General features: G+C 37.2%; 1 protein-coding gene across 5 annotated transcripts in view; it reads right to left on the bottom strand.

Annotated features, from left to right (window-relative positions):
• Nucleotides 1–10,831: 10,831 nt before the first annotated feature.
• Nucleotides 10,832–24,956, bottom strand: part of LOC106085570 (serine/threonine-protein kinase PRP4 homolog) — a 62,868-nt gene continuing 48,743 nt past the window's right edge. Inside the window, exons 9-14 of one of the 5 annotated variants that reach the window (XM_059362115.1) lie at nt 19,705–19,980; nt 19,005–19,152; nt 18,728–18,823; nt 18,570–18,636; nt 11,319–11,626; nt 10,832–11,264 (exon numbers count right to left, since the gene is read on the bottom strand). In XM_059362115.1, the coding sequence (XP_059218098.1) occupies nt 19,777–19,980 (204 nt within the window). In that variant the 3' untranslated portion in view covers nt 10,832–11,264; nt 11,319–11,626; nt 18,570–18,636; ... (1 more) ...; nt 19,005–19,152; nt 19,705–19,776. Of the gene's footprint in view, nt 11,627–18,569; nt 18,637–18,727; nt 18,824–19,004; nt 19,153–19,704; nt 19,981–24,956 lie in introns of all 5 variants that reach the window. The other 4 variants (XM_059362116.1, XM_059362118.1, XM_059362114.1 and 1 more) reach the window with 4 other exon arrangements.

Genomic DNA, 24,956 nt, shown 5'->3' with positions numbered 1-24,956 from the left:
GCCGAAAGAAGGAATAGATATGTGGTCGAAATGATACGATGCATGCTTATAGATGCAGATATGTCAAAATCATATTGGGGAGAAGCTGCCGTTACGGCTACTTACATTCAAAATCGCTGTCTTACTAGATCAAATAATTCAATTCCGTACGCTCTGTGGGAAGGGAAGAAACCAAGCCTTGACAATTTAATAATATTTGGAAGTAAGTGCTTAGTATACGTACCGAAAGAAAAAAGAAGGAAGCTGGATGTTAAAGCTAAAATGCTGACTTTTGTAGGCTATTCTGAGGAAGCAAAAGGATTGCGTTTTTTGGATAGAAATACTAATAAAATTAAAATAAGTCGTGATTACAAAATTGTTTGTGATAATTTCCAAGAAAGTCAAGCTTCAAAGAAAGATAACAATGAAATGTATGTAGACATTTTTAAATTGCCAAAGATTGGTAGTGACGAACCAACTATTGAAGAATCAAGTGACATAGAAGAGCATTTTTACGATGCTGATTTAGATGACCTTAATACATTCCAAATGGACGATAATCTTGAAATCACTGATAGAATGCCGATATCACGAGAAACAAGCCAGATTCCAATGGCAATGGTGCAAGAAAATGTTGACAGTGATCAGCCGTTGTTGAGAAGATCTCTTAGAACAACAAAAGGAAAACTTCCAGAAAGATTTATGATGAGCATCGGAAGTAATGAATCAGAACCTAAAACTTTTCAGGATGTTATGAAAAGGGACGACAAAGAAATGTGGTTGGAAGCAATGAAGGAGGAACTAAAGTCATTGCATGATAACAACACCTGGGAGTTAGGAAATTTGCCAGATAATCGAAAAGCGATTGGTTGCAAATGGGTTTTCAAACTAAAACGAGATGCCAGCGGAAAAGTTGTAAAATATAAGGCAAGACTTGTAGCACAAGGTTTTAGTCAGCGGTATGGTGTTGATTATGATGAAGTGTTTGCGCCGGTTGTTAGACAATCCACACTTCGAATGTTTTTGACATTGTCTGGTCAAAATGATATGACTGTTGAACAGTATGATATTAAGACTGCATTCCTATATGGTGAGCTCAACGAGGAAGTATACATGAAGCAACCAATAGGGTTTGAAACTTCCAATGGCAAAATCTGTAAACTAAAAAAAGCATATACGGACTTAAACAATCTGCCCGATGTTGGAATGAAAAGCTATGCCAAGTTTTTTTAAATGCAGGTTTCAAGATAGGGCTCACAGATAGTTGTGTTCTACGAAACGAAAAAAATGGTGAGTGGATATTTGTTCTAATATACGTGAACGATATTCTTGTAGCAACGAAGTCGGATTTAAACCATGATTATGTAATGAATTTACTGAAAACAAATTTTGAAATAACTGCTCTTGGAGAAGTCAATTATTATCTGGGTATACAAATTGAGAAGGGGAATGATGGTTTTTACAGTCTATCTCAAGAACATTACATAAATGAAATTGTAAAATGCGCTGGATTGGAAATTGCCAGAACATCCAAGATACCAATGGACGTTGGATATGTAAAAGAAGACGTTAAAAGTGAACCCATGCCTAATAATGAAAGGTATAGACGTTTAGTTGGATGCCTGCTTTATATTTCCGTAAATTCTAGACCTGACATAACAGCAGCTGTCTCAATTTTAAGCCGTAAAGTAACGAATCCTACATATCGTCATTGGAATGAGTTAAAAATGCTGATTACTTATCTGAATGGTTCCAAATCGTTGCGACTAAATCTAAAATGTGGAGATTTGAAAGGCTTATATGGATTTGCTGATGCTGATTGGGCTCAAAATAGGAGTGATAGAAAATCAAATAGCGGATTTCTTTTTAAATATAATGGATCCCCTATATCATGGTGTTGTCGCAAACAAGATTGCGTATCATTATCATCGACAGAGGTTGAATATATATCGTTATGTGAAGCAGTTCAAGAATCTTTGTGGTTAAGACGACTATTAAACGATTTTGAAATAATACCAGCTGATCCTACTATAATCTATGAAGATAACCAAAGTTGTTTGAATTTGGTTCAGTCTGAAAAATTCAGTAGACGTAGCAAGCATATATCTACAAAATACTATTTCATAAAAGATTTAAAAGAGAAAAAAGAAATAAGTTTGGAATATTGCCCTACGTAAATAATGGAAGCAGATATATTTACCAAACCACTTCAATTGAACAAAATTCAACAATTCCAGAAAAGTCTTTGCTTGCAATGAGGTTAAATTGAGAAGGAGTGTTGAAAGCAATTTAACTTTGCAACATACATACTTGTTATATTCTTATGAATTCAAATCAAGTTAGTTTTTGAATTATGTATGTATGTAGAAAAGAAAAATATTGACATTCCATTTTAAATTTTATTCATTCTTGTAAGTTTCTTCATTGAATAAATACACATTTTATATATCGACGGTTTTTTATTTGAGCTTTGCCAATATTTTCCACGATTACTTTTTTGAAAAACTACAAAAATATCACTGATAAAAAAAAACACTTTTATTAAAACGGTATCATAAATAATGACAATGCCCTAATGAATGAAATCAGAAAGTCTTTTTGCTTCAAAACCTATTATTTACAAAAAGTAATCGTAAAAATATTAATTTTCACGTTGAAACACGAACTTAATACCAACCTTAAGTGAGGAAATGTGTTAACATAACATTAGTCAGCAGACTTTTATTTATGAGAGCAAGTAATTTTTACACTTACGTTTACCGCTTGCAAATTTGACATTAAATAGTTGACAAGGAAAGAAAATTTGTTTACAGCTGCAATAACGTAGAAATCTCTTGGTGTTTCTGATTTTTAGTTCTACCACCTGTCTTATTTTACATCCAATATAAAGACATGATAGAAATTAGAAACATATACGACACGAATGTCCTGTTTAATGCAGATGCATGCCACGATGGCCCAAACCTGCGAGGCCCTAGGGTGAATACAATGCGTCTAACCACTCCCCCACGCGTGATAACCCACACATGAGTACCAATTTGATCCCATGAATTTGAACGTGTTCACTTCTTTGGTTAGAAGCGGGGCACTACCTGAGACTCCTTCCTATCTTTGGGTCGTTTTCACCCGGTTGAAAACGCAACTCCACGCCGAGTTTCTGCTCTACCCGCGATTTGGGTACAAATTCAGATGTGTGCTTTACAACTTACTCTAGTTGGAATGGTTGTAAAGCACCATGATCCATTTGACATCTCCTTCTGATGATTTTTCTTGATCAAAAATGAAATCGCGATACAGGAAACCAGTCAAATGCTTCTACCAACAACACACTCTTTGCTGACTTTTAAATGTATTTGCTATACTATTCTTTGAATAGAAAGCATTAAACAATGGTCTAAAGCCGACAATATCATGCAATGGAATCTCAATAAGATTTTAAGACCAAAAAAAAGGAAACCGCCATATTTTTCGTCAAAACCGGATTTTCGATCGAAATTCGAGAAATTAACGATATCATTTAAGCAGAATGTAGATGGTTCTTCGTAAATTTTTTTTAACAATTTTAGTTGCTGAATGTTTTCAGTTTGTTTGTGTAAAATTTTATGGAAATAAAAGTCATTTAAAACCAATAGACCGACACAATCATTAACCTGTTGAAATTATAAAAGTGGTTTGAGAGCAAAAATGAGCGCAAATGAAAAAATTTCATCAAAATACTGAAGCTGATTCACCGAAACTTTTACTATAAAACTAAGATATTCGCAAAGACAACCTCATTTTAAAGACTTTGAAATATTAGGATCGGCCTATAAATAGTTTGTTGGCAATCAGTACAAAATTCAGCTCTGACTTTATGACCAAATGTCATCGCCGATGGGTCAATTCCTTCACCCAACTGCGACCAAAATTAAAAAGAAAAAAATTTTTGTATCTTTACCAATTTCACACTACCAGAAAAATGTTGACAATTTTATAGTCAATGTATTACAAAAACATTATTGTTCATTAGAAAAAACATACTACTACCGCCAAAACATGTGCTTGCACACCGAAGCTTTTATGGTGGTTTTATTTTCTCTAGGCTTTGAATTTGCTTTTATTTAGAAAAAAGTCATAGAAAAAAGTCTGCTGATAGTACCAGACACTGTCTGCTGACTGTTAGTTGTCTATTTTGCTGCTCTTACACAGTAGTTCTGCTGTCATAGCAAAATGTTTGCAATTTCATACAAGCAGGCTGCCAGCTAAATAGTCTGTTGTTTCCTGAAAATGTCTGCTGCTTAATTTATGATAGAGTGAACTATTCAAGACCGGAGGCGACAGGTTGATTAGGCGTATGCATCAGCTTGTCCGCGTGAGAGATTTCAGACACGGAGACAGCTTATCGTGTGATCTCTTTAATATCCTCCTGGAGAAGATTATAGGGGATGCAGATGTGATTAGATATGGCACACTACTCACAAGACAACACATGATACTCGCTATGCCGACGACATTGATATCATGGGAAGTAGTTACTACAGCCTTTGAAAGAATTGAAAGCGAATCCGTCAAAATTAGTCTGGGAGCAAATGGAGATAAAACGAATTGGATGGTATCAACTCTAAAAACGCATTGTGAAATCGACCAGATAAAGAAAATGGAGAAAGTTGGAAACCACAACTTTGAGCTAGTCAGCAACTTTATATACCTAGGCATCGCCGTAACCAAAACAAATGACACCCGTTTAGAATAATGTCCTACACATGCTGATTTTCATAAGTGAGCTCTTAGTCCTATGTGTCCCGTTATGATAGCTATAGCTATAAGTTATACTCCTTCTTAGCCTCGTCCCCTCACGATCCGGATCACCCCATAGGATTTTCGCCATCCTATCTACTGTTTCCCTGTTCGACAGTGTTACATGCACGTTCGTCGCCCACGCCCTTAACTCGGACTGCGTCTACCCGAAAGTTTCGGGTTAATTAAGTTTATCGACGGCAGTCCTCTGACCTTCACCGCCAAATCGTCTGCCCTTTCATTCCTACTTACTCCTTTATGGTCCGGCACCCAAACGACGAGGATTGTGCCATCCTCAGAGAAGGCGTTAATCTCTTTCTTGCACTACAAGACTGTTCGTGACCTTACCGTCCATGTTGTAATTGCCCTTATGGCAATTTTACTGTCCGTAAAGATGTTCACACTCGTCGTCCTCGCATTAGCACCACACCACCTTACGCATTTCGTGATCGCCCGGATCTCCGCCTGCAGGACAGTATTACGGTCACGCAGTCTTCAACAGATATCAGTCCTTGGGATTTCAATGTAGACCCCCAGGCCCACTCTGACCTCTAGTTCTGATCCATCCGTGTAACATGATCTTCCAGATGACAATACTAGGGTTCCGTCAGTTCAAGGCTGTGCCCCTGGCAATAGTGCCTTGCACTCGACCTCAAGTGTCGTCGCAAGTATTCGATAGGAAACCTCTTCTATTCCTTCCAGGTTTCCTATCATCGCGTCGATTATACCGCGATGTTATGAGCTGCTCCCATCCTCAATCCATTCTCCCATCGCCTTAAGTCTCATAGCCGCAGTGGCTGCCACACACTTAATCTGTATGTCAATGGGTCGGATATCTAGAATAGTCTTCAGTTCGCTAGTGGGCGTGGTCCTCATCGCTTCGCCTATGCCAAGACAACATGTTCTCTGAACAGGGTTTGGTCCTTATGTTGCACTTTTTCTCCATAACAGTCCAGCAAACTTCTGAGGCGTAAGTAAGTATTGGTCTAACCGTTTCCTGTAGAACCAGTGGACTATCCTCGGAGTCAGACCCCATTTCGAGCCTACGGCCCGTAAACTAAGTGCCCAACATCTGTGAGTCGTCTCAGTACGCTCCTGAATGTGACACTTCCAATTTAGTTTCCTGTCCAAGATCACACCTAAGTATTTGACCGTGTCAGATATCGAAATCGTCTTATTGAGGAAACGTGGTGCGTTAAATTGGCTCACCTTCGTCTTCCTCATGAACAGGCATATTTCATTCTTCTCTGGGTTAACATTGAGACCTCTGGGTCTAGCCCAGTCATATGCCATATGCAAGACCCTTTCGGCCCTTCTGCATAGCTCGTTCGGATCCTTACCCCTTAGAACTATTATAACATCAACATCGTCTGCGTAGCAGACGGGTTCAATAGGAGTGGCGATAAAATACCCCCTGTGGCGTGCCTGGTGCTACTTTCCCCGTTATATTTATGCCGTGGGACACACAATTTATCCACTTGTTCCTTAGCATATGATTTATCCAGTCTTTAAGGACCGGGTCCACCCGATACTGGTCTAAGGATTGGATCAGTGCGTCGCTCCGCATATTGTTAAAAGCCCCCTCGATGTCAATGCATACCGCCAGTGTGTACTTTTACACAACCTCGTGCAGGGCAGTCTCCACCGACCTTCCCTTTACATAGGCATGCTGTTTGTATTTGAGCAGTTCACTGGATGTCATACTCTTAATCATGGTGTCCACAATACGTTCCATGGTTTTGAGTAGAAAGGACGTAAGGATTATTGGTCTGTAGGCCTTTGGTGTCGCATAACTTGCCTTGCCGGGCTTAGATATAAACACCACCCTTGCCTCCTGCCAGGCTTTCGGAGTATATGAAAGTCCTAGGCATGCTGTGAAAATTTTGGCCAAACGAGGCGCCAGATAGTCTGCCTCTTTCTGTAGTAATTCCGGAAATGTCCCATCAGGTGACTTAAATGGTTTGAAGCTCCTCAAGGATTCCTCATTATTCCAAGATTCCGGTATCTCCGTGAGTCCCATCGTATTCTGTGGAAAGTAGGTTTTCATCAACAGCTTCAACATGTCCTTCGTTGTCTCTGCTCTCTCACTCTTAGTAGAAGACACTAACGTTTCAGTTTGGACACGGGTTTTTGAAAGAATTTTTTCTGTTGGCGGCATCATCAACGCTATCGACCTGGTCGCAGAATAACTTTCAGGAGACAGTTGTTGTCCCTCTGGTAATCTTATTGTATTCCTTGAGCCGTGTGTAATACACATTCCAATATACTTCGCGTTTTTAAAACGTTCTCTGTTATAAAGTCTGCGGACCTCTTTCTCAATGTTGCGAATTTCCCCGGTCATCCAGGATTTTTCTTGGGGTGGTTTCCTTTCTGGAAGAGAACAAGTATCTTCGAAAGACTCCACTAGTGCAGTCGTAATCCTGTTGACATTGTCATCAATGTCTTCTATGCTTGGGCAATCCAAATTATCTTGCCCAAGTCGTTATATTTTCCGAACATATTGTCACATCTAAAACCTTCTCCCTAAGGTAGTGCTATTACCAATATTAAGTGTTATTAGGTCGTTAGTATTCAAGAATTCAGCCAGGGTTTGGACCCGCTTATTAACTACCCCACGAAATGTGTAAAGAGTTCGCATCGCACCCTTTTAGTACCTCATTTCCTGTCTGTTTTGCTTTCCTCACCAACCGTTGCACCTCCGACGAAAGTGCCGGTGTCGAAGAGTCGAAAGGCAGATAAAGTGGTATTCTCCACCGTCTCCCTGTGTTATCACTGTTGCATCCGACGTTGACAACTCTGGGAAAAATACATAACTTAAATTTTTATGACAAATAACGCAGGTCCTCGGCCGAGTACCAGTGTTAGCATAGAATAATTGGTAGTTGATATGGTCCAGTCCAGAAACTTTGTTCCGGGTCTATGATACAACCCGTGTTGTTATATGGTTCCGAGGGAAACATTCTTCGTAAAATTTATGGACCAGTTTGCATTGATGAAGAATACTGGCACCTTATGAACCTCGAACTATATGAGCTGTATGACGACGTTAGCATAGTTAAAGGTATCATAATACAACGGTTGCGTTGGCTAGGTCATGTTGTCAGAATGAATGAAGAAGCTCCAGCGAAGAAGTCTTTTTTAGGCGATCACTTGGTTCAGAGGTTATAGAAGGAGCGCAGAAGATCGAGGCGCTTGGAACGATATTCTACGTTCGGCTAATGAAACAAATGTTCTCTCATAGCCAATTAAAGAAATAAAGATTATGACCTAAAATAAATGGAGTTAAATGATATAAAACAAAACAAAATGAAATAAAATTTCAACAATTTCCGGTTGCAGACTGTACACCCATAGTGTGCTGCTATCAGCAGGCATTGTTTGCTGATTTAAAATTTTTGAAAAAAACTCTCTCAAATCTATGAATTTCAAAACAATAATTAAAGCATTCCTATATGTTAATAAACATTTTTATTGGAGGCGAGAACATCAGAAAAAAATTTTCAGCGGTGGTTATCCCCTCCTAATGTTGGCGACATTTGTGGGGAACTGTGCCATTTGAAAAAGTGGTATGGCAGGCAAGTAAAAACTTCTCCCCAAAGATATTTTGTCTGCTGATATTTGAAATTATTAAAAAAATGGTCAAATTGTAAGAAATTAAAACAAAATATACGCTATATACCTCTAATAATAAAAGATGAGATTCAATATACACATTTTTGAAGTATTTTTCGACGTTTTAGGTTAGTTTAAACTAAAGAGGGTGCAGAATTACTCCGCCCCATGCCACTATAGACATACACCTTAGCCAGTAATCGGCTTGTTGTGCGCTCTGAAAACTATTAAGTAACCTCTTAAAAGAAAATTTTAAGTTTAAGTTAGGAGTTCCGTGCTACTTACAAAATCCAAAAAATTGTTTTCAATGCCACTCCCCTAAGTTAGTTAATGTCTGATATTGTGTCTCCACTTAGGTACCGGTATCTGTTGGACCCGAAAGTCAGGCAATGACAAAGGAAATGCTCCAACGTCTCATCATCTTCCCCGCATGCCCTACACATGCTATCACTTGCCGCACCGATTTTACATAAGTGAGCTCGTAGTCCTATGTGTCCCTTTATGATACCAATAGCTATACTGACCTCCTTCTTGTTTCCTTTCAGTAGTAGCCTCGTCTTCTCACGATCTGGATCCCCCCATAGGATTTTCGCCGTCCTACCGACTGTTTTGCTGATCCACATGATTGCATGCGCATTCGTCGCCCACTCTCTCAACTCGGACTGCGTCGACCCGAAAGGCTTCAGGTAACCAAGTTTATCGACAGCGGTTCTCTGGCCTTCACTGCCAAATCGTCTGGCCTTTCATTCCCCCTTACTCCGTTATGACCCGGCAACCAAACGACGAGGATTATGACATTCTCAGAGAAGGCGTTAATCTCCTTCTTACACTGCAAAACTCTTCGTGCCCTTAACGTCCTGGTTGTTATTGCCCTTATGGAAATTTTACTGTCGGTAAAGATGTTTACACTCGACGTCCTCACGTTAGCACCACACCACTTCACGCATTCTGTGATAGCCCGGATCTCCGCCTGCAGGACCGTGTTGTGGTCAGGGAGTCTAAAACAGATATCAGTCTCTGGGTTTTCAATGTAAACCCCCAGGCCCACTCTGTCCTCTAGATTTGATCCATCCGTGTAACATGATCTTTCAGATGGCAATACTAGGGTTCCGTCAATCCAGGACTGCGCCGATGGCAGCAGTGCCTCGCAGTCGAGGTTCATCTCAGGTATCCGATCGGAAACCTCTTCCCTTCCTTCCCGCCATGGTATGACCAGCTCCCATCTTCAATCCATTCTCCCATCGCCTTAAGTCTCATAGTGTAATGGGTTGGATATCTAGAATAGTCTCCAGTGCCCTAGTGGGCGTGGTCCTAATCGTTCCGCCTATGCCAAGACAACATGTTCTCTGAACCTGTTGTATGGTCCTTATGTTGCACTTTTTCTCCATAGCTGTCCACCAAACTACTGAGGCGTAAGTAAGTATTGGTCTAATCACGCTCCTGTAGAGCCAGTGGACTATCCTAGGATTCAGGCCCCATATCGTCTACTAAAGTTTCAGTTTGTACATGGGTTTTTGAGAGAAACTTTTTTACCTTGGCGGCGTCATTAACGCTATCGACGTGTTCGCAGAAAAGCTTCCAGGAGGCACGTTTTTCCGCTCTGGTAACCTTATTGTATTCCTTGAGCCGTGTGTAATACACATCCCAATATACTTCCGCTTTTTTACGTCGTGCTCCGTTTAAAAGTCTGCGGACGTCTTTCCCAATATTCGGAATCTCCCCGGTCATCCAGGGTTTTTCTTTGGGTTGATTTCCTTTCACGAAGAGGACAACTATCTTCGAAGGATCCCACCAGTGCAGTCGTAGTCCTGTTGACATTCTCGTCAATCTCTTCTATGCTTGGACAATCTAAATTAGTCCAAGTATCTAGTCCAAGTATAAAAAAAATATTTTTTTAAGTTAGGGAACAAAAGCATTGACTGGTTTCCTAGATTGCGATTCTGAGATCCAGCATCACAGCAGACTCATTAGTAGGATCTGTCAAACCGGACACATGCCTTTACTGCACGATAATAGTAAAGCCAGAAGATAAGGCGTTTCGATTCTCGGTTAGGCAAATCTCATCGGATACTTTTAGGTGTGAAGGCTTGAAGGGCCGAACGTTGATATGTTATACTTATGAATATCGAATTCATCGCAAAAACGTTAACTTCAAAAATGTTAGTTGCTTTGTTTTCGAACAATGCATCATGTTTAGAGATGGGCGATTGGTAAATACCCACAAGGTATTTACCCGATAAATTGGGTAAATCGGGTATTTACCCATATATACCCAAAAGCTGGGTATTTATAATTTTGCAGATATCTTGGGTATAAAAACATTTTTTAATGATTTCGTATTCTTTGTATATAAACCTGGCCTTCTGATCTTATAAAATAGGAATTTAGTTATATATAGCCGCTATAGGCAACTTAACTTCAGTTGATCGTTCAAAACACTAACATTAAATGAAACTCACAAAAATTTCCAACTTTATACTAATTTTTATTTCACGATTTCATCATTCTGCAACGGCACTATAGTTGAGTTGCCATCCATAATCGAGTCCTTAAACACCGCAGTAGAACGCATTGATACGACACTAACGAACCTCGACACCCTGTCTGCTAGCTTTTCCTTTTCCAATGCATGTGTTTGTTTGTTGTAATCATAGATTTTTTGTCCATGCAACTATAATGAATAATATACACATGTTTCTGTGCCTCTTTCGGAAGTTGTGCCAATAACGGCTATCGCTGTTGCTCCGAGTATCAGCCTCGATTCAATCAATTTTATTTTCAAGTTTTTTGCCTGATAAGGCGAAGATCCACTTCCATTGCAAAAATTCTTCCATCATTTGGCTCGTCTCGATGAAGAAATGTAATGAGAATTGAGAATTAAGAAATAAGAATGAAAACTTAAAAAAAAGGTTTTTTGTTTTTCTATTTGTAATAGAAACTGAGAACCTTACGGTGTGCAGCCGGACAATTGGGTTGTTTTATTTACAAGTAGAGATGGTCTGTCGGAAACATCATTAACCTAGCGAAAAATATTTTTTTGACAGAATTGAAAAATAATTAGGAAATCGTACAATTATTTTCAACTTTCTTGAGTTTATGAATGTGGCAGCACTGGTGAATAGCATGGTTAGCACGTGCTCCTACAACAGAAAACGTCTGAGTTGCAATCCTGGCGAGAACATGAACAACCTTTTTTTAACTGTTATTCTCCGTCATTAATACATATATGTGCGGCCAAACCGCTCCGGAAGGCAGAGCGCTGATTATAAATAGATAATACATAGATATAAAATTTTTATCATAGGTATTTAAAATTTTGAAATTTTTTTTTTTGCGCTATAGCAACAACGAAAAATCTATAACAATGATATGATGTCGAAACAAAACAAGTAGCGTAGCATTTTCGAGGTTTATGACGTTTACTACTTTTTATACGTTTTATACAAGTGTAGGAAGTTGTTGGCGTTTACAACTTTTTGACAGCTGAAAACCTAAAAAACCTACATACAGGCCATTTCTGTTTACAAGCCTAGCGGATTCGCTAGCTTATGGATAAATAAAACGCTATTCCCGCTAAATGCTTTGTATTTTAACGTTGGCAGCACTGACACACATACAAAATAATCAAATATCAACAAAACAAACAAAATAAGCAATTTTAAATAAATGTTCGTTGGAGTTCATAAATTTGATTTTATTGAAATCCTTGTCAATTTTGCCATTCTAGAACGTCTAATTATTAAATAAATAGGTTGCGTTGTTCCTCTTTTTAAGAAACGGCGATAGTAAGGAGCGATAAGTTAGGCCGCTTAGCTAATCGGGGATAGAATTTTTCGCCATACAAACTAAGCGAGACAATCAGCTTAGTGGGTTAATAAAACATCCCTAATATCAGATTGTATGAATTATTTCAAGACCGAATAAATGTAGCGCAAAGCATAAAATAAAATAAAACAAAAAAACATAAAATAAGATTAAATGAAGTATTGAAAAAATAGCGGACTGCTGAAGCTTTTGATAGCTCCGAAATCGCGATCTCCGTAGCCTGCCCAATGCATTTAAGCAAACCACATATGCCATGACTATTTAAAAATGTTTTTATTTCGCTTTCTATTTCAAATAGAACCAAAATCAAAGCCTATTGGTTTCTGCTGAACTAAGAAATCCAACAATAAATATAAAATAACGTGAAATAAAGTATGTCTTAAAGCATGATTTGTTGTCATGGACTACTTCATATACGAAAGACATATATCATATATATATATTAAATAAATGTTTAGGTAAGTTGAAAAGAGGGTGCGAATCTAATCCGCCCTATGGACATATACCTAAGCCAATAATCGGCTTGTTGGTGTTGTGCTCTAAAAGCAACCTCGAAAAGGAAGATTTAAGTCAGGAATTCCGTGATGTTTACAAAATACCTAATAGTTAAATACCCGTGTCTGTTAGCCGGGAAATAACATAGGAAATGCTCCAACGTCTCATCTTCCCCACATGCCCTACACATGCTGTCACTTGCCGCCCATATTTTCCATCAGTGAGCTCATAGTCCCATGTGTCCTGTTATGATACCGAAGGCAATACTGACCCACTTCCTACTTACTTTCAGTAAAAGTCTCGTCTTCTCACGATCCGGATCTCTCCAAAATTCCGATTTTATGCTATCAGAAGGTCGGGTTTATATTCAAATAAATCAAAAATTGTTTGGAAAATGTTTTTATACCCAAGTAATCTGCAAAATTTTAAATACCCAAAAAAGGTATTTATTGTGTAAATACCCAATAACCCATCTCTACCCATTCTGTCATCGCCCAGATCTCCGCCTGCAGGACGGTATTATGGTCAGGCAGCGGAAACCCGATCTCTGTCCCTGGGTTCTCAATATAGACCCCAGGCCCACTCTATCCTCTAGCTTTGATTTATCTGTGTAGTATGATCTTAAAGATGGCAGTAACAGAGTTCCGTAAATCCGAAACTGTGCCGCGTGTTGTCTCAGTGTTCCGATCAGAAACATCTTCCATTCCTTTCAGGTTTGTTATCGTCCCAGTCCCCAATCGTGCGCCATCTGCAAAACCCTTTCGGTCCTTATGCATGGCTGATTCGAATTTTTACCCCTTAGAATTATTATAACACCGTTTGCTTAGCAGACGGGTCAAACCCCTCCTCAGTCAGCATCCATAACAGGTCATTTATGGTGGTCACCCACCCGGTACGGGTCTTAGGATTGGATCAGTGTATTAGTCAATTTAAATTATCTTGCACAAGTCTTCTTATGATTGGTCTTCCGAATTTCCTCAAGGTGGTTTCAACTTATTTCTAAACCTAATGTAGCGATGGTCTGAGAAGTGCTCCTTGGAGACCATCCAATCCTGATCGTCGCCAATCAGATTTTCTGAACATATTGCCACATGTAAAACCTCCTTCCTAATCCTATAAACAAAGGTAGTGGTGTTACCAATATTAAGTGTTATTAGGTACCAATATTAAGTGTTAGTATTCAAGAATTCTGCCTGGGCTAGGCCCCGCTTATAAATGTTGGTACTACCCCAGGAAATATGTAAAGAGTTCGCATCGCACCCTATTAGTACCTCATTTCCTGTCTGTTTTACCTTCCTCACCAGCCGTTGCAAATCCGACGCGGGTGGCGGTGTCAGAGAGTCTAAAGCAAATAAAGTATTGCCAGGTATGCTCCGCCGTCTCACTGTGTCATCACTGTTGCATGTGACGTTGACATCTCAGGGGTAAATATATAATGGAAATTTCTATGACAAATAACGCAGGTCCTCGGCCGATTACCAGTGTTATCATAGAATAAATTAAAGTTGATATGGCTCAGAAACTTTGTTCTGGATCGTCCATGGCTCCTGAATTAAGGCAATCAGCCCTATTCTGAATAACAATTCCCTGGGAGTTTATTCCCTAATCCCTTTCCCCTATTCTGGGAGTTTGTTCCATACTCCCTTTTCCCTTATTCTACAAACAACGAAAAAGGAAAACATCTCCCAGGGAAAAAGTAGCTATTCTGAATCGAAATAAAAGGGAGAATGAGACGATAAAAGTTGGAAAAAATTCCCCCAAACAAATGAAAGGGAACAGGATAAAAAATTATGAATTTAATTGTTTTATAAAAAATGCTACCAGTTTTTGCTATTATATTAATTTTCACTTTTTCATCAAAATCAAGTAGACTTTTGTTAGGTTCTGCCGGTTTAAATATGTCATGTACCCACCATAGAAGATTTGCATAAGTTTTTCGGCTTTATTGACAAAAGACGAGCATTCTAGAATTGGTATATGAATATAGATAGGTTTCAAAATTTGTCGTTCATATTTTAATATTTTTGGACCCATATGAATAAAAAAGTTGTCGCTAAGTGGCACTCCGTTTGGCGTCGGATACTAAAATTGATATGCAAGAAGTCTTCTGCCTGTTCCCTAATGGAATATTCGTGGGCAATTTTTCAAAAATACTTGGGGCCACATTTGGCAGCTTTTACTCCACAGGAGTAGGAATGAACCTATAAGTCGCTTTCAGCAGCCCTATGTCCAGCAGCCGTCCCAGCCACCAAGGAAATCGGCCGCCGCCCTAAAATGTCGATTAGATCTTCAAGTTCTAGCTCCAAAAAAGTAGGTGTATCAGGCAGACCACCACAGCATTTATGACGACGAAGGAGAAGCAAACCTTTTTACTACACACTAAAGTATTCTGCCCAAGAACCGGTAGATTCTGCCAACTTAATTCCTTTTGGCAAGGGAAAACGCCAACATGTAGGATGTGTGCCCAGAAGCGAGAAGCTTAGCTGCAAGCTACCGGGTGCGTCCACAGGTTGCAGATAGTGGAAGTACCCATACGGAGTAACTGCAACGGCAGTCGCGGTCAATCATCACTATCAAGCGGAGAGTCTCAGTGAGAGGTCGAGCAGTACCGGCTCTTGCACAAATACTGAGTGTCTATGATGCTCGTTATGACAAGGCCAACCTGTTCCCGCGGAGATTGGCCCTTTGGACCAGAAGGAGCTTGCTCCCCTACATGGTCTTGACGTGGATAGCTTCAACAACAACAACACGACACAATTAATCTATTTATCTGTCCACCAGACCACCCTGGAAGCATCTAATTGTTGGATGAAGACGGAAAATTGTTATCACAACACACAATATGGTGACAAGCTGTAGGCCATAATTGTGTACTATTAAAAACAAACATTACAAAAACAACACTAAACATGCTTGTAAACTTTTTTAGCAAACTTTATAAATTCGTTTAGCTCATTTTTCCAAAAAAAAAATAATAGTCAAATGTTTAGCCAAAATAAAACAGCTGAGGCAAAACAGGTTTATTCGTTTATTAAAAACCTCACCCCATTCTATCAGAATAGGAGGATTTTATTCGAGAGATAAATTCATTCCTTTCCTTTGCTGATTTTCTCCGTCAGAGCGTGCGTAGCCGTCTCGCTCCGGTGGAGGTTTATTTGAATCACCTCAATCATTGGTCCTTCAGTAAATGGGCTTCTTGGGAGTGGGTAATGGTCACATCGTCGTCCTTAAGGCTGCATTGAGTTTCTTTGCATATCCTAATCATCCGATTCTTGAGAGGGTCGGTGATGGTTCCATCCTCGGGTCCCTTTCCGGTAGGCTATATTGAGTTTCACGTCCCTGCACTGCCGTATGTTTTAATTTTAGGCTCTTTGCCCATACTATTCTTCCAAATCTTCATTAAATGGACTTCTTGGGAGTTGATGACGCTACGCCTTTAATCTCTCGGTTCGATTATGGACAGCAACCTTAGTTCGATTGCGTTGTCAGTTGACAAATTTGCATTATGGATGGCAACTTTCAACTGAAGTTGCCAATGCCAGTTGCTAAAAATAATTCTTGATGTTAGAAAAAATGGAGGGAAACCCAAATGCAGCCCGGGTTATGCGTTAGCAAAAAAAAAACATCGCCGTGTACTTCAAAAAATAGTTGATAGTGTGAAAAGATTTTAAACCGTCGGCCACCGCTAGGAGTGTCTACGTATTTACATTCAATTCCATGGCAGCCGGTTGTACGTACGGGATAGACCCGATGGAATCATTCATGGGTAAACAACAACTATACGGACGGGATCAGGTCTAATTTCCTCTGGCTTAGTCTTCCCAGAGTAGCTGAAAGCGGGGAGCCCTTTTTCAGCATTTTAGCAGTGTTATGCTCTTCGGGAGATCTGATTCTCTTCCCAGCTTTCGTAGAAATGCCTGGAATGTCAGTTCCATCCCTTCCAGTATACTGCGAAGGGCTGTCGGTACATACTCCTTTGTCTTCTTCATCGTGCCCCGGATTGCTTTCTCGGTTTTCTTGTAAGCTTAGCGAACCATTACTACTGCCTTCATCCCGCTGTCCTCATCTCTCGATTCGGCTGCGATGACTGTTTCATTGACACTGTCACTGTCTGAATTTGAATCGGAAACACCACCTTTACTTAAAGGCTGGGGACGAACTGTGCATCCCTCAGGTTTATCCGTCTCTTCCTCATTAGTTAGCCTGAGGGCTGGTTGTGCACTTGAAGCATTACCCTCGACTGCAGGTACCAGGCCACCCACACCTACAGGAGGGGAGGAAAACATGATACGATCTGACCGCAGCTGTTGGGTCTTTTGAGTCCATTTTGAGCCTACTCCAAAAAAGATTAAATTTTTCGTAAAAAATTTTAATAATTCAGCGTAACATTATCTTCAGCCCTCGAAATTATTTTTTTTAAGACAAAATTTCGTTGCAATTTTTCCTAAAGAAAAAATGTCAATAAAAATTTTGCTTAAGTACACATTTAATGCTTTTTTTCCTAAGACTTTCAGTGAAAAGTTTTCTAAAGTCAAACTTATGCCTGCTCAACGCATTTTGCGACACTACATTTTGCTTAAAGATTTTTAGTTTTTTTTTTATTATTTAGATTCCATTTCAGGATATTGTTTTTTATTATGCTTTTCCGTCCCAAATAGAAACCAAAGCAAAATGAAAAGTCACAAAACAAAATACCAAATGATATTTTTTTGCTTTTTAAAGATTACACTTGAAAGACCTTTTCTTTTAAAGTAAAAATTTCAATGAAATATTGTCTAAAGGGAAACGTTGCTCAGGCCTGGGCAACTTCGAAATTATTTTTTCTAAAAGAAAAATTTCAAAAAATTTCAATAATATCTTTTCAACGAAAACATTTTCCTAAAATTTTTATATAGACGATTTTCAATAAATATTTTTAAAGACAAAATTTTAACCCATTACGCTTCACCCTCGATTCCCTTGTCAAATTTGGATAAAATTTCATATATTTATAATTTAGAGCATTTATATTGACGTAATATATAAATATATATATATATATATTTTTTTTTTAAATTTTTCTAAAATAAGTTTAAAGAAAAAAATATATAAAAAAATTTTTGACTGGGCACGGGACTCGAACCTGAGTTTGCAAGTACTTAATGGTAACGGTAATGATTAAGGTAATGAAGTCCTTTTCATCGAGTTGTTGTCCAATTAAAAACATTAAATTATTAACGTTTTTCAACAACTTTTTTTTAATTTATTCTATACTGCTTTAGAATGCATAGTAGTATTATTGTATTATTGCAATATTCACATAATTTACTTTCATTATCGTTACGTCGTTAGGTATCGTTACCAATTTCACTGTAACAGAAGAATTTTATTTTATCATTTTTCGATTTTGAAAAAATGTGGGCAGAAACTCCCCCCCCCCCCCCCCCAGGGCTACGTCATTGAGAAGCGAAATGAAAACACACCCGCTCTGCTCCACGGTTACTTACTTATTACTTCTCAAAAAGGCGTTCTTTTGCGGATATTTTACGGTATATTAATTGAAAAAATATCCATATTGTTGTTCTTTAGATCAGTCAAATTTGGGGTAACTAGTACGAGTATCTTTATTTTTAATTTAAACTTCCAAAAAATCAAAAAAAAAACTTAACTATTCAATTTTATAGAAATACTTCAGTTTTGCTAAAACGGAAATTTTACCCGCTACGTGACGTCAGATACGGTTCGTATGATTATTAAGCCACACCTAACTTCCATTCATGAATTTCATTCATGAAGTGTTTATTATATTCTGTTTATCGAACCATATTTAAAACATGCTTTGATTGTGGAGGAGTTAAATGTGATTTTTTCTCAACAAATTTAACCAAATGGTTCTTACAAACCTCTAAAACGTTTCCGTACATGTTTTCGAAACATGCAATCCATGTCCGTTTTCTCTCAAACATGAGGCTAATCGAAAAGAAACGAGAGAAAGAAAAAAAAAACAAAAACAATGTAAATTAGAAAAGTTTGAGAAATATTTTACAAGAAGGTGACTTACGACTTTTAAGCCTTTTTTTACAAATACTTATATTAACAAATCTCATCTGCGTGTGTGTAACACATCATACACATACATCAAATATATATATATGTTCTGAAAATGTGAAAGAGAGACAATCATTTAGTATGGTTGGTACAAGAGAATTTAAAAATGAAGTATAAAAAATCAAAAACCATTTAATCAAGATAGGGCTATAATATGAAGCCGATTAAAAAGTTTTTGTGGCATTAATTACATTGACAAATAATGCAATGCAGTTAGCCCATATTATTACCAGAGTTGATTGCACTCTATCACAAGTACTACTACTGTTACTTTCAGAAAATTTAGCTTTGGACATGTTTCGCCTCGGCGTTGAGGAAAACTCTCGAACTCTTGACGTGAACGAGGATCTGCATTAAGCATGGGCCTGACGTGCCTTTCTGAAAAGGTAAAGAAGTTAATAAAACCAGCCAACGGAATGAAGGATATGAAGAAAATTTTCAATAAAAAATACAAATACATGCTTTTTTGTTATTTTAGTCACAAACATTAGATTGTATCTTTACTAAATAAACAGTTCTTATTACCGTTACAATAAGCATTACTTTTAAGTAAACAGCTTAAAATTGGACTTGCTGTTGTAATGTTTTATGTTTTAATTTAATTCTATTCGAATCATTTAAAATCTGTAGATCAGAATGTATCTTCTTTACAATCTCTATCCAATATTACATTATTTTTTTTTTTACAATGCATCGCAAAAAGATTACTGCGAATTTTACTAAGTAACGAAAATACACAATACGTCTGCTTCTAATTGATCCTCGTCGTACCGCCATACATTAGGTAGTCGGCGTTGTGTAGACTTGTATAATATTTACAAATACCACTTATTTATATAGTTTTTTTTTCTTTTTTTTTTTGTTTGCATATTGAATAAAATAGATGGTTGTTTTTAATATTTGATAGATGTATTATAGATAATAATTTACATTTCGCATGTCGTAGAAATCGAATTTCTTTTGTGTAACGAAGAACATCAACAGACTGCATGTGAAGCCATTTTACATTTTCTCCTGTATAAAAAGATGAGTCAGAGCCTGATTAAGGGAAATGCGTTTTGACGGATCCAAAGCAAATATATTATCCAATAAGTCTCTTAATTGAGTTACTTTGCGGTGTTGGTCATCAGGCAAATTTTGATCCGCTATCAGTTCTTGTTGAAGGTTTCGCGTAGCTTTCACAACAGGCATGACCACAATTTTTTCCTGGCAATCAAAAAGAGGGAGAAATAATTATTATTATTATTGTGCAAGCAATTTTATGTTATTTTTTCTTTTATTATTTATAATACAAAATGTTTCTTCACTACCTACATCAATGAATTTAATTCGTTGTTAATTCGTATTTTACACGAAAAAACAATATGGGGGCCAGTAAGAGGTGTGACATAAGTGACGTGCCAACAAACACGTAACCATTTAGATCTAAACGTTTTTATACTATAAGACTGCCATGGTAAATATAAAGGGTGATTTTTTTGAGGTTAGGATTTTCATGCATTAGTATTTGACAGATCACGTGGGATTTCAGACATGGTGTCAAAGAGAAAGATGCTCAGTATGCTTTGACATTTCATCATGAATAGACTTACTAACGAGCAACGCTTGCAAATCATTGAATTTTATTACCAAAATCAGTGTTCGGTTCGAAATGTGTTCATTCACCGTAACGTTGCGTCCAAGAGCATCTTTGAAAAAATACGGTCCAATGATTCCACCAGCGTACAAACCACACCAAACAGTGCATTTTTCGGGAGGCATGGGCAGTTCTTGAACGGCTTCTGGTTGCTCTTCACTCCAAATGCGGCAATTTTGCTTATTTACGTAGCCATTCAACCAGAAATGAGCCTCATCGCTGAACAAAATTTGTCGATTCACTGAAAATGATTTCACTGAAAATGATTCACTGAAAATGATTTGCAAGCGTTGCTCGTTAGTAAGTCTATTCATGATGAAATGTCAAAGCATACTGAGCATCTTTCTCTTTGACACCATGTCTGAAATCCCACGTGATCTGTCAAATACTAATGCATGAAAATCCTAACCTCAAAAAAATCACCCTTTATATATATACCTGCTTAGTCAAAGGGAGCAACTATTTGCTTTCCATTGTAGTGCGAGCATGATTTGGTGTTGTGACTGATAGATAGTGAAGGATGGAAAAACGCTTAAGTTTGGCCTGGTCATACTTCGAATAAACTCACAACAATAGACATATCTTTAATCCTATGCAACTATAAACCATATGCACAGAGGGAAAAAAGTCGAAGAAAGCTCCAATAGGCAATTTTGTGGTATTTTTTATTTTGTAAAAATATGACCCCAAACAAAATGCACCTCGAACAATGCAACTACATCCCAAAACTTACAATGTGTGCCCCAATTTCATTTATTTTATCATACCGAAAATATATTCTTGGTCGTCGTTAAAATAGAAGATCTAGCCATGTCCTTCTATGTATCTGTTAAAATCACGCTACACAGAAAAACAATTAGTTCTCTAATTGAAATTGCTTCAATCACGAAAATGATAATATCAATCACCGTTTTTTAAAAAGTAATTCAAAAAATTTTCGATTAAAAATATTGCATATTCAATTAAAAATATGATTGAAATTTTCAAAAGTTTTCAATTAACTTTTTAATGGATCCAATTAAAAAAATGATAACAATTTTTAAAATTTTCAAATAATTAAAAAAATATATATTTTTTGAAAATTCCAATGAATTTCTGTATGTGGTACCTAGATGTTTACCTCCTGCAACATGAACTTGAGGTGCATATAGAAAAAACTACAGCGCGGGGAAATTGTTGTTGTTGTCGTAGCAGTGTGTTGTGCAACAAGGCGACAACCCTTGAACGATGAAGGATTCCATCGGCTTAATCCAGCACGCAAAACCGGCTGCCATAGATTTGTCGAAATGTGGGACGTATTGGTCTTTGAAATCTCCTTCCCTTTATATTGTAGGTGAAAAAATGGCCTTTAATTGAATTACTTAAGACCCTATTTGGAAATTTTTAAGATTCGATTAAAAAATGATGGAATCATTTAATTTTTTAATTAAAAATTACAAAATTTTCAATCAGGATTGTGATAGAAAAAAATTTTTGATTCAAATTAATTGAATCAATTTAATTTTTAATTGTTAATGGCAAAATTTTCAATTAAAAAGAAAGAAAAACTCATATCCAATAAAAAAATTATTGAATCGAAAATTTTTTTATCGAAAACGATTTTATTTTCAATTAATTTTTTTCGGTGATTCAATTAAAAAATTATTGAATCAAATATTTTTTTATTTGAAAGCGATTTGTTTTTAATTAAAAATTTTTTGAGTTTTTATTTTTCAGTAAACAGTCTTTAAATTTTAAGTTCGAATATGGGTGGATTTGATTTGATTAATTCATTTTGGTTTTCGGGGAAAATGGGGAACAAAATTTAAATTTTTTAAAAACTTATTTATTTCGTGGCTCTATGAAATAAGTCCCCATGAAATAACCCCCCATAATCGGAAATGAAACAACTACCCAAAATGGTCTTTAGAAAGCAAAAAACAACTATTTTTGGCAAGTTATTAGCTATTTCGTTGTTGTTATTTATTTCACATAAATTTGTGGGGTGTTATTTCATTATGAAATAAATAATTCCCCATTCTCAAAAGAAAGGAATCCCCAAACCAAATTTTTGGGGAGTTATTTCATTTTGTTTGCCTAGCCAAATTGAAGAAAATACTTATTTATCGGAAGAGTGCAATAAATTGTTGCAACTTTTCTCTTCAGAATTGTAAACACCTAAATCACTTTTGTGCTAATATGGTTGCAAATATCTTTATCGAAGATTCAGAGAATGATTCATCTGATGATGAACTTACTAACGAGGAAGAGAGTTCCACACTATTCGCTGTTTTAATTGCAAAGAAAAAATGTGAAACTAGGACACACACATATTAAGTTTAAAACTCAATGTAAGTCTGAAATTTTGCATGGGGTGTTTTGTTATAACTTTCAAACATGGTTTATATCGGTCCATAACCTGATTAAGCAGCCATATAAACTGATCTAGGATCCTGGCTTCTTGAGCCTCAAGAGGTCGCAATTATTATCCGATTTGGTTGAAATTGTGTACAACAATTTCTCCCATGACAACATACGTGTAAAATATGCTTTAAATAGGTCTATAGCCTGATACAGCTCCCATATAAATCGATCTCCCTATTTTACTTCTTAAGCCCCTAAAGGTCGCAATTCTTATTCGCATTGGCTGAAATTTTACACATTGACTTCTACTATGGTCTCCAACATTCAATTCAATATGGTCCGAATCGAACCATAACTTGATATAGCTCCAATGGCATAGCAATTCTTTTTTATCTTTGGTTTGCCTAAAAAGGGATACCGTAAAAAGAACTCGACAGATGCGGTCCATGGTGGAGGGTATATAAGATTCGGCCCGGCCGAACTTAGCACGCTTTTTCTTGTTTTTCAATTCAAAAAATCACGAAGCGAGAATAAAATGATGTTGTTATTCTTTTATTCAATTAATCTTTATTTTTTGCCAATATATCGAAAAACACCCAACGTGATATTTTAAATTGAAAAAATAATTGTAGTGTATTAACATGACCTCAAGCCTAACTAACTCAAAATATTAAATGTGAAATTTTATGTATACTGGTACTAAATTTCCCATGAACATTCCATTAAGGAACAGGGGATACTTCTCTCTTATCAATGACTGCAGTCCGATTAAAGTTTAAGCTCAATGATAAGGGGCCTCCTTGGTAGAGAAGATTTACCATGGCAGGAATTTTAATGTATACTGAATTGATAAAATCAATATTTTTCATTAATTATTTAAATTTTTGGGTAGTAATTTCACGGAAATTGTTGCACTTCTTTGTCTAGCTAAAATTAATAGGGTTTTTTTTTGTTTCTATGTAGAATAGAAATTAAAAATAAAAACAAGTAAAAGTTCGGCCGTGGCGAATCTTATATACCCTCCACCATTAATCGCATTTGTCGATTCTCTTTTTAGATAATCAAAGAATAAAAGAAAATAATTGCTTTGCTAATTGAATTTAATGTTGGAGACCACAGTAGAAGTATATGTGCAAAATTTCAGCCAAATCGAATAAGAATTGGGCCTTTAAGGGGCTCAAGAAGTAAAATAGGATGATTGGTTTATAGGGAAGCTGTACCAGGCTAAAGACCGATTCAGACTATATTTGACACGTATGTTGGAGGTCATGGAAGAAAACAAAATTTCAGCCAAATCGGATAACAATTAGGCCTTCTTGAGGCTCAAGAAGTCAAGATCCCAGATCGGTTTATGTGCCAGCTATATCAGGCTATAGACCGATTTGAACCATATTTGGCACAGTTGTTGGAAGTCATAACAAAACACCTCATGCAAAATTTCAGCCAAATCGGATAAGAATTGCGACCTCCAGTGGGTAAAGAAGTGCAGATTCAAGATCGGTTGATATGACATAAGCTATATCAGGTTATGGACCGATTTTAACCATAATTGGCAGAGTTGTTGGAAATTATAACAAAACACCTCAAGCAAAATCGGATAAGAATTGCGTCTTCTAGTGGCTCAAGAAGTCAAGATCCCAGATCGGTTTATATGGCAGGTATATCAAAACATGGACCCATATGGCCCATTTACAGCCCCAACCGACCTACACTAATAAGAAATATTTGTGCAAAATTTCAAGCGGATAGCTTTACTCCTTCGAAAGTTAGCGTACTTTCGACAGACGGACGGACATGGCTAGATTGACTTAAAATGTCATGACGATCAAGAATATATATACTTAATGGAGTCTTAGACGAATATTCCGAGGAGTTACAAACAGAATGACGAAATTAGTATACCCCCATCATATGGTGGAGGGTATAATAATTTTTAAAAAGTTTTTGGCAAAATGTGGATTCTATTAATGAATTTTGCTACGGTGATCGTTTTTTTGAAGCAAACCAACGTTTCATCTTCAGTCCGCTTTGCCCCAAAAAAAAATTACATGATTTCACCTACTCACACTAATAAGTGAACCGTGTAATGGTAGACGCGTGCCTTTTTGGGACGAACATTGGATCATATCAGCGTAATTTTCTTCGAGCGCAGTAAGAAAGGTAAACCACCAACATCTATAGCAACAGCAACACACACAATGCG

The sequence above is a fragment of the Stomoxys calcitrans genome, chromosome 2 (genome assembly GCF_963082655.1).
Source record: "Stomoxys calcitrans chromosome 2, idStoCalc2.1, whole genome shotgun sequence".
Taxonomy (NCBI): Eukaryota; Metazoa; Arthropoda; class Insecta; order Diptera; family Muscidae; genus Stomoxys; species Stomoxys calcitrans.
Note: the sequence above shows the minus strand (reverse complement) of the source record. Positions and strands in the feature narration are given on the sequence as shown.